Raw genomic sequence first — 15,466 nt, 5'->3', positions numbered from 1 at the left:
GAGGATTTCAAGGAGTTGACTGCATATGAAATACCAAACGATTTGCCTCATATGCAGGATAAACAAAAGAAATTTAAAGTTTTCAATGAGGTAGACGATGTGATGATGTTTCTACGTAAGGAGAGGTTTCTAGTTGGTACTTATAGTAAGTTGCAACCACACAAGTATGACCCGTTCAAAGTGATCCGAAAGATCAACGATAATGCCTAAGTTATAGCCCTCCCGGATTCCATGAATATAATAAATACTTTCAAAGTTGTTGACATTCATGTGTATCAAGCAGATGAGACTCTTTATCAAGAAGAGAACCCGGGATCGAGTTCTTCAAAAGTGAATGAGACTGATGAAGAAGTTCGGTTGCGTGTATTGAAGCAGAAGCCACACGTCGAAAAGGTTCAGTAGGATTTGCGCAAGTTTGGTGTCTGTACTGGACAAAAAGTATAGGTTCGTGTGTTCCTCCTACAAGGGCATGGGGACTCATAGGCCTTTGTAGCTATATTATGCTATATGGTGGTTAGGGATTTCCCATGGCAACAAGAAGCCATGTAATTTTTTAATTTTTTAATTTCTGTATGACACTTCAAAAACGTGTCTGATACGTGTCGTACGTGTGTCGTACACGTGTTGGTGTTTGATATGTGTCTGGTGTGGGGACACACCTTCTGGTTGACGTGTTGGAGCTTCATAGGTCCTTATACAATTACAAATCCAGATTTCCTTGTAACTAGAAACATGGAAGACTTGATTACATTACATGGGTGGATTCATCCAAGAACATGTTTGTAACTAAAATGTACATACAAACTAGAAAAAATGAATGAAGGCACCCTTCTTAAGATTGTAATTTTCTCTTCAAGCTAGATACAATAAAATGGCTCGTTGAAAACTGCAAATAACAAATAATAATCTAGATTCTAGGCTACATCTTTTGTATAAATCATGGGTGTTTGGTACAAACTCAATGAAAACTATATAACTTATTGCTTCAAAGCTACCCTCATTTCAAGCAAAGCTAGAGAGCTCATGAGTAACATATAATTCGGTTCACTTATTCTCGAACTGCTGTGGTATGTACTGTTCTCTTTAGCAACGATATTTTCCAAGGATTTCCGCCTAATTCTTCAAACACTACTATCAGGTTCTTTGTTGGCTTTAGCCACGACCTTGGGACGTGATACCTGCAACATCATTCAAACATAAAACATGTCAAGACGGATCATGACGGATGAATGGAATTGATAATATGAAACACTCGATTGATACGGTCCTATAAGGTTGAATCTATATCTTTTATTAGCCAAAAACTGTATTACCATCGTTGAGTGGGTTGTCCACAACCAAGTTGGCACTTCGCAGGCTTGAATGTTCCAGAATAGCTGCAAGAATTACAGTCACCCGTTGCATAAGTCATCCAATATCTTCCTATGCTTTGTCCATTGATCCATACTTGGCCCTTGCCCATACTTTCAAGGTCCAAAGCCAACGGTTCGTTTCCCTCAGGTGCGTTAAAATACGCCTGCAAATTTGAAGTTTGTGATAAGCTTCTAGTCGAAAATCACAACAAATCTTGCATAATGCAATAAGCTAGTTACTTTACTGTTCTTACCTTGTGCCATTTCAGTTGTGACTGGCTTCGGACAGCTAGTGAATCTTGGACCCAATCAACAGATGAGACCTCATTTGGTGAGGCCAAATTCACAGCCTCTCCTTTAAGGCCAACCTGTTCAACGACATGATTTAGTTAAAAAACAATTTCTCTTCACATTCATAGAATTTTAAGAATGCATAAATCATAATGTGTTTTTTTTTACGTGTGCATCAGACCTGATAAGACCATTTATTATGTGTCAAATCTTTTGGTCCATGGTCGAGACCATGTATCAAAACTGGACCAGTGATTCCTGTCTCCCATGTCTCATAATGCCGGCCAGCGTTCTTCAATATAAAATCGCAAAAGCAAAATTTGTCAGTAACAAGCAAATGAAAACACTTAATGCTTAAGTTCAAGTTGGATTTAGAAGCAAGATACTAAGTACTAACCTGCAATCCAACAGTCACGCTGAGAAGAGCAATTTTATTAGTCCCAGCGTGTAGGTTAACTGGCCCGTTAAATGTGCAACTTCTTTGTTTCCTTGTCCCGAAAGCCGACCCTATAAAATAAATCAGTCATCTTCACTTAACTAAGAATCAGTAAGCAAACATATCGACTACTGTGTTTTAACTGCATGTCTGCATACCTAAGAATTTCCCATTAACATACACATGGACAGCATGTCCTGCAGATTGCACATTAATGCTCGGTTTGTGTCCTCCTCGAAGAAACGATTCTGATGAGCTTATGTCAACACTGCAGCATGCCAACCAAATAATGTAAGATTCCAAATGCAGAGAGAACTGCGAATGTTGGATAATAACAGATTCTATGTGTACCATAGAAGATAGATCTTACTTGGTTATGTACCATAGATAATCACTGGTGTCTCTCGTGACGTTCAGATGTTCCAAGAGTCCAGTGGCTGTAATCCTTGACCGTTCATCGAGAGAAGATAGATCTTCATCATAGGTCTCCCATGAGAATCTAGAATCGACATGAAGCATTTTCACCACCGAAGTTTGAGTTCTCACCTTCATGAAGACATAACAATCCGGTCAAAAACTTGATTGATGCAAAACACAAGCTATAATAAGAATACAATTCATCCTGCAAAATGTTCTTACTTTTGCTGTATTAAATACAGAAGTTCTGCAATCGGGAAGGATGCTTATGGACCACGGAGGCAAGTCATAGTGCTTATTATTGAAAACTACGGTAGCGGCAGATTGTACGTGATAGTTTGCTAGAAAAGCCGCGCATCCTGCAGTTCCTGCAGAGAATACATGAGCCTGGAAAATCACCAAGCACAGAGAGAGAATAGCGTGATCGTCACCAAAAGATTAGTTTATCATAAACAAGCACATAACTAGAAGAGAATTAGTTTCTTCATATCAGTGACCATTTACCTGCTGATAAGTTCCTAATGATGTAACAGTAGGGTCCGAAGAAACCAAAGCATGATCACATCGCTTGATAGCTTTATGAAGATCCTTCAAATGACTATATTTTGGTTGCCTAATCAAACCTAATTCATTCATATATATATGTAAGATAAGGAAGTGCCAAAATATTCCAATTATGATACATAACTTCATAATCCATTCAAATGATCGGTGAATCGTGTAGAAAACAAAACAATCTAAGAATCTGGTCATAACAAACAAGCATAATTTTCTTACCATATTCATCGATTGGAGCATCATAGTCGTAGCTTGTAGTAATGAAGGGACCCCCAGCCGATCGTCCAAAGTTAGTTCCTCCATGGTACTATCAATAATCATCAATCACAAAAGTGAAACTTACATAACCTTATAGAAATAGCTAAAGTTATTTTTTGAAATACGATAAATAATTCATAGAAGGTCACCACCAACCATGTAGTAATTCACATATGATCCGCCCTTCTGAATGAAACGAGCTACTGCAAATGCAAGATCTTGAACTGGTCGCTGGTGAATCGGGCCACCAAATTCGGTAAACCTTACGGTTACAGGAACAGAAAGAAAGACATATCAGCAGAAGAAGAGTGTGAAGAAAGTAGACAAATGTATCTAACATCTATAGTAATAGAACAATGTATATCTTACCAGCCACTCCAAGACTCAGTCCACATGCTAGGCTTATACGGTTTATTTGGAGAGAAATCGTCACAGTAAAAGCCATTACACGAATTAATCTGTAACGGAGAATTGGATGGATCATATTAAGAGTGATAGTTGAAGCAAATGGTCAACAGAGAATGAGAGGGCTCACCACAGGATCTGGGGCATCAATTTCTTTGCACATCACCCAAGGGACTCCTGTTCCCAATCCAACAGCCATATATGCAGCCCAGTTTAGGTATGCATGACCAGCAGCTCCCATCGCCTTGCTCTCTGGTCCGTATTCGTTCTCAATCTAGAAAGAAATGACTTGTTGACATCAAAATTCTGATATCGTATGCATTTTCTTCAAAATATTCATACATTAAAAAAGAACTGCATACCTGAGAAAGAATGATTGGACCACCCTGAGACTGAAACAAGTTTTCACTCTTCATCATTTGAACAATCTTTTGAGTAAAACCTTGCATTGCAGCCTAAAACCGAAAACAAAACGATATCAACCAAATCATTCAAGACTCGAGTTAACAATGATAAACCAAACCAGGTCATGAAATGAATTCAAAGAAAGCTCAACCTTGAAAGGCTCATTATCTGTTCTAAAGCTTATACCAGGAACATACTTCAACCAAACAGGAATTCCCCTATACCATTAAAGAACGAAAATTTTTATCGCAATTATAATCTTACATAAAAAATGAAATTAAAAAGATAGTAGCAACATGCATGTACCCAAAGTTCCACTCAGCGCAAACATAAGGTCCAATGCGAAGATTAACATAAAGCCCCACTTTTTGCACTGTCTTAATGAACCTAACTAGATCATATCTTCCTTCAAAATTGTACTGCAATTGCAATACAACCCATAATCAGAAAAACAACAAACAACATATAAAAATTCACAAAGAACAAGGGTATTACATTGTGAGGAGATGGTTCATGAACATCCCAAAAGACATAAGTGTCAATAACATCAAGACCACCATGTTTCGCCTTCCGAATTAGATCTTCCCACATCTAAAAATCACACATTTGAAACAATTTACACAATGCAAATGCAAAATTAGAATGAATACGTTGAAGAGTGAAAACACAATACCTCAGGGGTGCTTCTAGGATAGTGAATGGAACCAGAAATCAAGATTTTTCTTTGGCCATTGATGAGAAGAGACTTTCTATCATAAGTAACATTGCATTCACAATCCAAAACCAAAACAAAGAGTATCATTACTACTAGTAGCTTTGGAAATGAAGTAAAGTCCATTTCTCAAAGAAGAAGAAGAATAGTGAGTGAGTGAATGAGTGTGGAGCAGTGAGTATTATGATGCTACAGCTATAATGTTATTAACTGCTTTGCCATTTACAAACCACACATGTTCTTTACTTTTGATGTCAGAAGATACCTTATTTAATTGTGTATGTCAGTTTAGCAGTATTTAATGTAGGAGAATTGAAAGGAAAAAAATGGACATTGTTATTTTGAGAGAACCGTTGGGTTTGCTAATGATGTTTTTTGTTGACGAATTGGGTTTGTTAGTGGTACAAAATGACGTTGCTACTTATTTAAGAGTGAAAAACATCATTATTCTTTCCAAATCTCATTCACTTTTAAGGATTTTTTTTGGGCTAAACATTTGTTCCCTTTATACATCTCGCTCCCTTAAAACATAATTACTCATTATTTAGTTCTCCCTACTATATATATATATATATATATATATATATATATATATATATATATATATATATATATATATATATATATATATATATATATATATATATATATATATATATATATATATATATATATATATATATATATATATATATATATATTAAGTGTATTTTTCGTCCCTATAAATATTTTATAAATTCAATTTTAATTCCTCTAAATAATTTAGGCTTAATTGCAACTTTAGTCCCCCTATTTTGTCTTTTTCTTGGTTTTGATCCCTCTATTTTTAAAATCACTATTTTAGTCCCCTTTCTAAGTTTTCTATGCAGTTTTCGTCCCCCTATTTTGCTTTTTTCTGCAAAATTAGTCCCTATTCCTATCTCTTTTTCAATAGAAAACTCAAAAGAGGGACCAAAATCGTGATTTTAAAAATGGGGAGACTAAAATCGAGAAAAAGACAAAATAGGGGGACCAAAGTTGCAATTAAGCCAATAATTTATTTGAATAATGGTTTTCTTAATGTTTTTCGTATATAATTTCGGCTATTTTTACTTTCTCTAACCGAAGCTGGCTTAGAGGCACAACTGGTATTTTTTTTGTAATGTTTGTTGAATAATTAGTGGATATGTTAGATTTTATAAATAGTTTAACTCCATTTTTACATATAGCCCTAATTTATTCTCTCTATTTTCACTTTAAAACTTCTCTCTCTCTCAGCATCATTGTCATTGATCGAAGCTTCAGTCTCACTACTTCATTTATGTCGCATTGTTGCTTCTTTGTAGCAATATTTGCAGGTTTGTGTCACGAAATTGAAGATTGTCGTATTTAAGTAAGAATGAGAAGATATTGAATTTTAGGGTGGTCTCAAACTGAGTGAACTGAAAGTTACTTGTGGTTTCATAGATACATATAAAAACTGTAGTTTATGGATCCTCAACCTTGCAGCTCAGGTTGATCCTCATGTTTCCCTTCAAATTATTAACTTTTTATTTGAATATTAATTTAGGGTTTATTTTTCTATCACGTTGTGCCATAATTTGATGTCTTGTACTTTAAAGGTAGAGTTTTTATTTGGTTGATTGTGGGTCCTATGTTAGATTGTATATATTTAGATTTAAATGTTATACAATCTTTAGTACGTGTCTAGTATATTGATTGTATTTGACCCAATTTTACCATATGTGTTATGTATAAGACATGGGTTTATTTAAGTTTGTATTCTACAACAAGGGATGATTTGTAAAAGACCCTAAGTTAAGGTATGAAGTGGGGAAATGTATGCATTCAATGGACAAGATCCTAACTTTTAGTCCTTTTTTATGCGTGTGATGTAATCAAGGGGATGGACTCAGAGTTTGAACTCGAGGTTGTAAAAATATGGTGGAAACATGATGATGGTGGTTTATAAGAAGATCTAAAACCCTTGATAGATGATGGAGATGAAACTGAATTAGTTATGTTTGCTAAGAAATATAATTGTGAGGTTGAAATATTCGCTAAGATCAAACCAAATGGAGTGAAGGAAACATTTAAGGATAGGGTAATAGAGAGAAATAAGGGGAAAAGTGAAGACGATGTTGAAAAATCTAGTGAATCTAGTGATGAATATGTTAAGGATGTACATTTTGAAGAAAGCGGAGAAGAGAGGATGAATGGATTAGATGAAGGGCTTTGATGATGGTCAACCATGAAACGCGTGTATTGTAGATGGTGTTTCCACAAGAGAGCCAGTCAACCATGTTTTTACCACATCAGAGATGGGTAGAGAACATATCATATAAGAATAGTATATGAGTGATGAACATGATAGTGGAAAAGAAGATGACAGTTGTGATGATAGGCTAAATGTGATTAGGTTCAATGAAGATGATGAAATTACAAAGGATTATATTTTCAAGGTTGAAATGTAATTTTCCTCATTGAAGAAATTCAAGAATCTTATACTGGAGCATAATGTCTTGAATGGTAGGGATGTCATATTTGAAATAAAATGATGCAACTAGGTATATGATTGTTTATAAGGACAAAAACATTGTAACTACATTGTGTTGTGTAGACAAGTTTTAACATCTACAACATTTAGAATTAATACATTGTTTCATAAGCACATATATGAAAGGATTTTTTTAAATAAAAGTGCCAATGCAGATTGGGTTGCAAAAGTCATTATTGATAGGATGAAGAACTATAACAAAATGAAGGCTAATGAAGTAGTGGCAAAAGTTAGGCTGAGGTATGCAACTGACATCCCTAGTGGTAGGGCTTTTAAATCTAGGTAGCTTGCTAGACAAATTGTTGAAGGGGACTCTAGCAAACAGTATATTTTTCTATGGTCATATGGTGCTGAATTCAGGAGGATTTCACCACGAAACACTTTTAAGCTAAACATTCAATCTTAAGGTTTAGGATTACAACCAAGGTTTAAAAGGTGTTACATGTGTTTTGATATGGGACAAATAAAGCTATGATATTGGAATGTAAAAAATTTATAGGATTAATGGATGTCATGTAAAGCAAAAATATGGTGGAATATTGTTGATTGTTGTTGGGAGAGATCCTAATGGTCAATATTTACCTATTGCATTTGGAGTTGAATAGACTGAAACCAATGACTCTTTGAGCCAATTTATGAAGTTTCTTCTTGAATATATTGGTGAATATAGGTGGTGTTTCGTTTCTAAACAACAAAAGGTATGTCATATTCCTACTACATATTGTTAATTACTTGATGATTTGAAACTAAAATATTTTCTTTTTGTGTAAGGGTTTGGTACAAGTAATTGAGGAGCAGTACCCAACATTTGAACACAAGTTTTGTCTAAGGCATTTATAAGCTAACATTAAGAAGAAGTTTGTAGGTGGAACTCTGTTTAGGGATCTTGTGATGGCCGCAACAAAGGAAACATATTATGAATCACCCAAATAAATAATGATACAAATGAACGGAGGTCAATTTGGAGGCTTATAAATAGTTAGAGACCATTCCCAAAACAAAGAGATGTAAGCATGCATTTCCTTTTTATTCTAAGTGTGATGTGTTGATGAATAATCTTAGTAAATCTTTCAATGCAACTATTTTGATACAAAGAGACAAACCCATTATTTCCTTTTTATTCAAAGTATGTCACAAACACCAACATTCTATTAAAAAATAGTCATTACATTTAGATGGTTGCATTACACAATTACTCATCAACAATATTTTATAATACTAACATGATTCTCCTTTTAACAATCACACATAAATATAAGATAGATGTTAATCATAAGAGAAACTATAAAACACAACAACTTAATTTTCCAAACATAAACTTCTAAATTCAATTTATTCTACAACTTCTTTTCTTCTTCTTTGAAGCTTTATACATATCCTTCAACAGTTCAATAGCTTTCAACTCCTTCAACTTGTTGCCATCTATATTTCCAACACCATTAACATCTTCTTCTTGTTCCAAGTCTTCATCACATATTAATAAATCTCATGTATTGTCACCTTGCTAAAATGGACATCTCCAAAATATTTATTAGGACTGTTCTTGTAATAGTAGTATACCATACAAGCTTCACACCCACACATTTTTCCTGGTCGTCTTTTCACAAATGTGGAAGACATGGAAATGTGTTTCGTATGCCTTGATTTGGAAAATGACATGAAAAAAGCTTTGATTTGATATGTAAGGGTTACACTAATGGTTCGATTTGGGCAAACCCACTAATTTTCGGCATGGGTTGGGTTGCCTTAATAATTTTTTTGTTTTATTAATATTAAATGACTAAATGAAGAGTCATCTTATATTTTCATAAAAATTACTCATCATTTTTATCTTCTTAAAAAAAATTAGTTAACCAATTTTTACTATTTTTTAGCATCACAAAATAATAAATGATAACATCAACCAATAAAAATTATCATAAAATTATCATAAAATAATAGCAACAAACTAAAGTTGCAGGACATAAAATCGTATTAGTATCAAAATAACCAAAGAGTAAAATATCCAAAATTAGTTAAAGTCTTGGTTCACTAAAATAGTAAATGTTTAAGAGACTAAAATTGCAACAACTAAGTAAAAATTCATCAAAATCATTAAAATTATAATAATAAATATTTGATTAGTGGGTCAATGTGTTTTTTTCGGTTTCGATCCGTTTTTACCCGAAGCCAGATTTTTTTAATGAGCTTTTTAGTTTTTAAACCAATATCCACACAATTATCCGACCTGACTAAAATTTTTAGATTTTTTGTGTGGATTTTACCGGGTTTTGTGGGTTGATCCAACTCATGTACTTCCATAAAGACAAGTACGCTTTTGATGATGACAACTAGTATTTGAAGACAACAAATAAAGTCAAGTGTAAAAGCGCTTAAAGATGCAAATCAACTCAGTAGAACTTGATAAGTTGAATTATTTGATGAGGACACCTAAATGGAATATAATACAAGCCTAATCTCAATTAAATATCAAGAAAGTGTCTACAAGATTGAGATATCTCATAAAGTTTTGAAGCATGTGAAAGGTTTCTTAAATGCGTCTGAGTGAAAATATTGTAAATGCATTAGGGTTTTCTCGTAGAGTATGTGGCTAATCACACATACACGAAAACAATTTTTTAAACTGATTTTCTCAAGAAAAATATTCTCTAAAATATCTTGAAGTCGTGCCAGATGAGTTAGGAGTTGTCATAATAGTTCTATGAAATTTTTTGTCTCTGCGAATCAATTGTTACCTTATCCCGATCGATTGAGAAAGTTCAAAAATGTGTCCTAAGCGATTAGGAAAACATCTTAATGATTAAATTTGAGGCAACCAATTAATTGGTGCATATTGTCAATCGATTGGCAGGTCATAAAAGCCAGAAAAATTATTCTTTTTTGTGTCAACCTCTAGCCTATAAATAGAGGTTCGTTCGCACATATTTTGTCATCTAGGAACGTGAGAAGTTCATATCTCACTCCTCACTCTCTCTAAAATATTTCTTTTACTTTGTTTCATTAATGTTTAATCGTAATGCTTTCAAGAAATTCATTTTACACGTGAGTCAGTTGTATTTCAGGAAGGGTAGATTTGTAATCTCACTAAGGAAAGTTTTGTTTTTAACTTGATTGAACAATTAATCCAATAAGGAATTTATTTATTTGAGTTCAAAGCTAAACACGTAAAAAGCTTGGTTTTTGGGGATTTAGTATTAAGTCACCTAGTTCGATTTGAAGGCTCAGCATGTGTAAAAGTCTTCATAAGGTTCAAGCTTAGGCCATTATTAAAATCTTGGTAAGTTTCAAGATAAGTCTGGTGTTAAAATCTCTCAGGTTCTTGGTTGACCCAGTATAAAACCAAGGTTCGGTTCGCGAGCAATGCCTGGTGTTAAAAACTCCCACAGTTTCAACATTAACCCATGTAAAATCTTGGTTTAAGGCATGAATACTAACCGCTCCAAGTTTCTATTTTGGAAATAAGACTAACCACTTGTTGGACAAGTGACTTCAAGCACAAGAGGGGGTGGATTATGGTATTAAAAATTTGTGATTAATTTTATACTTTTCTCGAATAAGATTGTTTTATAGCTTTTTTAAGAGTAAACAACAACGAAAATAAAAATTGAATAATAAATAGATGAAAATAAAGAGAGTAAAGGTTAGAATTGCGCCAGGGAGTTATCCAGGTTTGGTCGAACGTTGGTCTAGTCCTGTCTCCAAGAGTTCTTCTTGAGATTTTGACTATAAAATTTTGAGCTTTTACAGTTTATGCCCACGACCCTTTAATACAAACAAACTTTGAGATTTTTACACACTTATCCCCAACCAATAACAGCTTTTATCCCGAACTTAGCTAGCAAACTATTCGTTAGATATTTATGGCTTATCTCAATAAACAAACAAATCTTTTTCTGAAAATTTCAAGAAACCAATCATAGAGATTTTATTATAGGTTTATCTCAAGAACGTAACTTAATCTCCCAAGAGTATCGCACCCTTGAGATTTAAACGGTTGGCACGTCCAGTTACAAAAATTCTTTCTCACAAGGAAGGCTTCACTAAAAAAACACTAAAGCAACCTCAAGTGAAAAAAAATATTTTTGAATAGAGAAATAGAGAAAATTAAGAGAAATTTCAAAGAAAATGTAAATCATTATAAAGTGGTGTGAAATGAAGTGGAGGCAAGACTCCTTTATATAGGAGTTGGAAAATCTAAAAACTAAAATAATCTATGGGCTGAATTAATGAGCGAGTCGATTGGCATAAAGCTCCAATTGATTGGCCAGCTCATTTCTAACCGCTTAGCAAACTCAAAAAGGAAATATTGGATATAGAGTCATTGCAAGTCATTAATGTATTGTCATAAGATCTTTAATAATCAATTATCCCTCTCCAATCAATTGGCTTAATGCTCCAATTGATTAGTTGACTCAGAAAAAAATTTCCAATCAATTAGTTTCAAAAACAGTTTGAAAAAGATTTTGACAACTTTTTAATCACTTGGCTTGACTTAGAAAATAATTTTCATGATAAAACATTTGAAAATATATTTTTAGGTGTGTGTGAGTTTCCTTAGTACTTCTAAGTTATTCCCTTACTTATACAATACTCGGTTCACTCGGACAAAAGACATGACCTGACGAGCTTTCACACAATTTCAAGATTCTTTGCTAGATTACTTCTGATCATATAATAACTTTGATCTTAAGTCTCCTTTTGATGAGGTCTGAGATATTTTGATTTAATCCCCATCATCAAGGTTGAAAGCTGCTGCCATTGACTTAAACTATTGTTGTCGTTATCAAAATTTCAATGGATCTTAGATGTTAATGTTATACTTTTTAGAATTAATAGACAATCAATATTTAAAGATATGAGTTTGAAACGATCGAATGGTTACTATTAAAAAAATTAATAAGTGTTTGTTCAAAAAAAAATTAATAAGTGTTTGTTCAAAAAAAAAATTAATAAGTGTATGATGGACACTCAACAATATTGTCTTATATGATATATTTAAAATTTAAATTAGCGTAATAATCTAAATTGGCTAACAGAGATCTTTTTAGAAGATTTAAAAGTAATATTTATTATTTAAAGAATTGAATGAAATCTTAAATCAATTTAGTAGACCAATAGTTTAATTAAGACTTAATTCAAAGTATAAAATATAATAACAATAAAGTTATTTATATTCATTTAAATAGGCTAACCTGATAGGCCTTAAAGGTTTTTTTATGGCTCGTGGTCGTGGCCTAGCCTTTTTAATAAAATTGACTTATAAAAAAGTTTAGGTCTTTTCTACTTCAAAAAAAATTGACATGACTTAGGCCTATGTAGGGCTAGATCGTATGCTCCTGTTAATTGGTCTGACATATTCCCACATCTACCTCTAGTATAGCTACTACGATTTTATCACCCTTAATATAATATTTTAGCTATTGGATTAACCCTATGTCACAAACACGGCTAACAACACACACAAAAGGCTTTGTCGATATTCATGATATTTTTTATGTCAGTGATGAAGGAATAGACGATTTCTCTATTAAATGTGTTTGGATCTCAATCTAAAAGATACATTAAAGGGTGAGGTTGTCTTTACACATGTATACAACCAAGAAATCTAAGCAATGTAAGACTCTCCAACAACACAAATACAACTCTAATATCTAAGTTAACACGTTGTTTGAGAATTTGACTCTGACTTATGCTATAAAAATTGTTTGTAGTTAATTTAGGCTCTATAAAAAAAAACTTTTAAAACAAAATTGCTAAAACAATATTTTAATTTAATTTTAAGTAACAATTTCATCACTTATTTTTTATAAAAAAAAAATCTCGTGAAAAAGAAGTTGAAGATTTTCCAATAAGATGAAAAGTTGAGGAATAGAAGTTTTACTTTTTATTCTTATTTCTTGTAAATATTTCTCTCTTTTAAATTCTTGTTTATTTATTTATTTATTTATTTATTTTAGTATCTCTAAAAACTTTATATAATATTTATTTTAATCTTTTATCTCACTCATAATAGATGAAATTAAAATGGTAATTCTTAATTAGAAAAAAAATGCAAATACTCTGTTTGAGTAAAAAAAAATTAAAACTATTTTCAAATACTAAAGAAATTATTAAACCTTTTATATGAGATTAATAAAGTGAGTGTACAAATTTATTTTTGTAGCCACATTGGATGCCTATTGTTGCAAATGACCGTAGGGTCCAGGACATAAAAATTCAGACTATCCACCTTGCAAGTTGCAGCTTATAGTTTATTAATTCTTCAGAAACTATTAATTTATAAATTGAAAGTATGATTAATGACAAATAAAAGTTATTAAAAGTTGTTTTATCATTTCATTCTTTCTGTTTAAATTTTTAAATTCACACTTATATTTCTTTTTTATCGACGTCTATTGACCATAATTTTATTATTTAAAATAAATTAATAAATTGTCATGAGTTTGAATCAATGTAACTTAACGATACTTCATATTATAATTTTAAAAATATTTGTTATTCAGTTTTGTAATACAGTGCCAAAATCTCAAAATCAAGAAATAACAACACCAGACATAACTTCATAGCAGAAAAATGTTTGAGATATAACAAATGTTTTGAAAAAAAATCCAAGACTCATCAAACGTATGCTCTCACTAAATAAAATAAGCTATAAAAGCTACAAGAGTTAATGAGACGTGATATTGAAGTATAGTTTCTGATTCGACCAAATTTATACATGTCACTGAAGTATATTCACATGTTGGTGTCGAAGACCTACATACTATAGTTGAAGTGTAGTTGAAATACTAGGGTTGTTAGTAATTCAAATTGGACCTATTTATTATGTTCAATTGTTTAAATTAGCTTGTAATGAGTATTTGTGAAAAAAAATTCATTAAATTAGTGTGTTAGTTTTACTGCAAATCCTAATGTAGAGTGAGAGGGTTATTTGTTATTCTTGTAACACTTGTAATCTTGATTGAAAGAGAAGATGTCTTCAACAAAGTATGAGATTGAAAATTTCACCGGAGTGAGCGATTTCGATCTGTGGCGCTTGAAGATGAAAGCCCTAATGGCCCAACAGGGTTGTTTGGAAGCGTTGAAGGGAACGGCAGCTATGGACGTTGTGTTAATGGAAAAAGAAAAGAAAACCATGTTAGAGAAAGCCCACGCCGCAATCTTGTTGAGCCTTGGTGATAAGGTTCTTCGATAGGTATCAAAGATGACAACGACATCAGGGTTATGGGTGAAACTTGAAAGTTTGTACATAACCAAATGGTTGGTAAATCGACTCTACATGAAGCAAGCTTTGTATTCATTCAAGATGATTGAAGACAAAGTGTTGGTTGGGTAGTTAGATATGTTTAACAAGTTGATTCTTGACCTTGAAAATATTGATGTGAACATCGATGATGAAGATCAAGCGTTGTCGTTGTTGTGCGTTTTGCCTATAACACGTGCTCACTTCAAAGAAACTCTCTTGTATGGAAGGGAGTCCCCGACCTTTGAAGAAATTCAATTAGCCTTGTATTCTAAAGACATGAACGAACAAAAAGAGCATAAACCTTCGACAATTGGTGAAGGTTTGGCCGTTAAGGGAAAATTCTTGCGAAAGAATGTTAAGTTTGACAAGAAGAAAGGTAAAAGTCAGCAGAAGTCTTACAGTACCGAAGTATTTGATATTCGATGTTATCATTGTAAGAAGGAAGGTCACACAAGAAAGATGTGCCCTGAACGTCTGAAAGATCATGGAGGTAAGGACAATGGCAACGCAGCAAGTGTTTAAGATGATTTTGACTCATCAGATGTTCTTATGGTTTCAAGCAATGATTTTAGTAAGGAGTGGTGGATTCAGGTTGCGCTTGGCACATGAAACCAAACAAAGACTTGTTCGAGGAATTATGTGATCAAAATGGTGGATCTGTATCGCTGGGAAACAACAAAGCCTTTTAGATTGCAGGTGTTGGATCTGTGAGATTCAAGCTCTATGATGAGTCAATAAAGTTGTTGACTGAAGTCAGGTATGTGCCTGATTTGAAGAGAAATTTGATTTCTCCTTGTGAATTCTACAAGAAAGGATATATTTTCCAAGGAGAGAAGAGTATGCTAAAAGT

At 32.9% G+C, this 15,466-nt stretch overlaps 1 protein-coding gene across 1 annotated transcript; it reads right to left on the bottom strand.

The window, feature by feature from the left end:
- Nucleotides 1-728: 728 nt before the first annotated feature.
- On the bottom strand, nt 729-5,185 carry LOC131654845 (beta-galactosidase 3-like). The gene is made up of 18 exons (XM_058924774.1): nt 4,796-5,185; nt 4,618-4,713; nt 4,429-4,541; nt 4,274-4,340; nt 4,080-4,172; nt 3,848-3,991; nt 3,682-3,770; nt 3,469-3,574; nt 3,274-3,361; nt 3,001-3,119; nt 2,719-2,883; nt 2,450-2,625; nt 2,238-2,347; nt 2,041-2,150; nt 1,825-1,935; nt 1,607-1,720; nt 1,314-1,516; nt 729-1,178 (listed from the first exon to the last, which is right to left on the bottom strand). The coding sequence occupies exons 1-18, from the start codon at nt 4,958-4,960 to the stop codon at nt 1,049-1,051; spliced, it is 2,199 nt and encodes a 732-aa protein (XP_058780757.1). The 5' UTR covers nt 4,961-5,185; the 3' UTR covers nt 729-1,048.
- Nucleotides 5,186-15,466: the final 10,281 nt, after the last annotated feature.

This window comes from Vicia villosa, linkage group LG3 (assembly GCF_029867415.1).
Source record: "Vicia villosa cultivar HV-30 ecotype Madison, WI linkage group LG3, Vvil1.0, whole genome shotgun sequence".
Lineage (NCBI taxonomy): Eukaryota > Viridiplantae > Streptophyta > Magnoliopsida > Fabales > Fabaceae > Vicia > Vicia villosa.
Note: the sequence above shows the minus strand (reverse complement) of the source record. Positions and strands in the feature narration are given on the sequence as shown.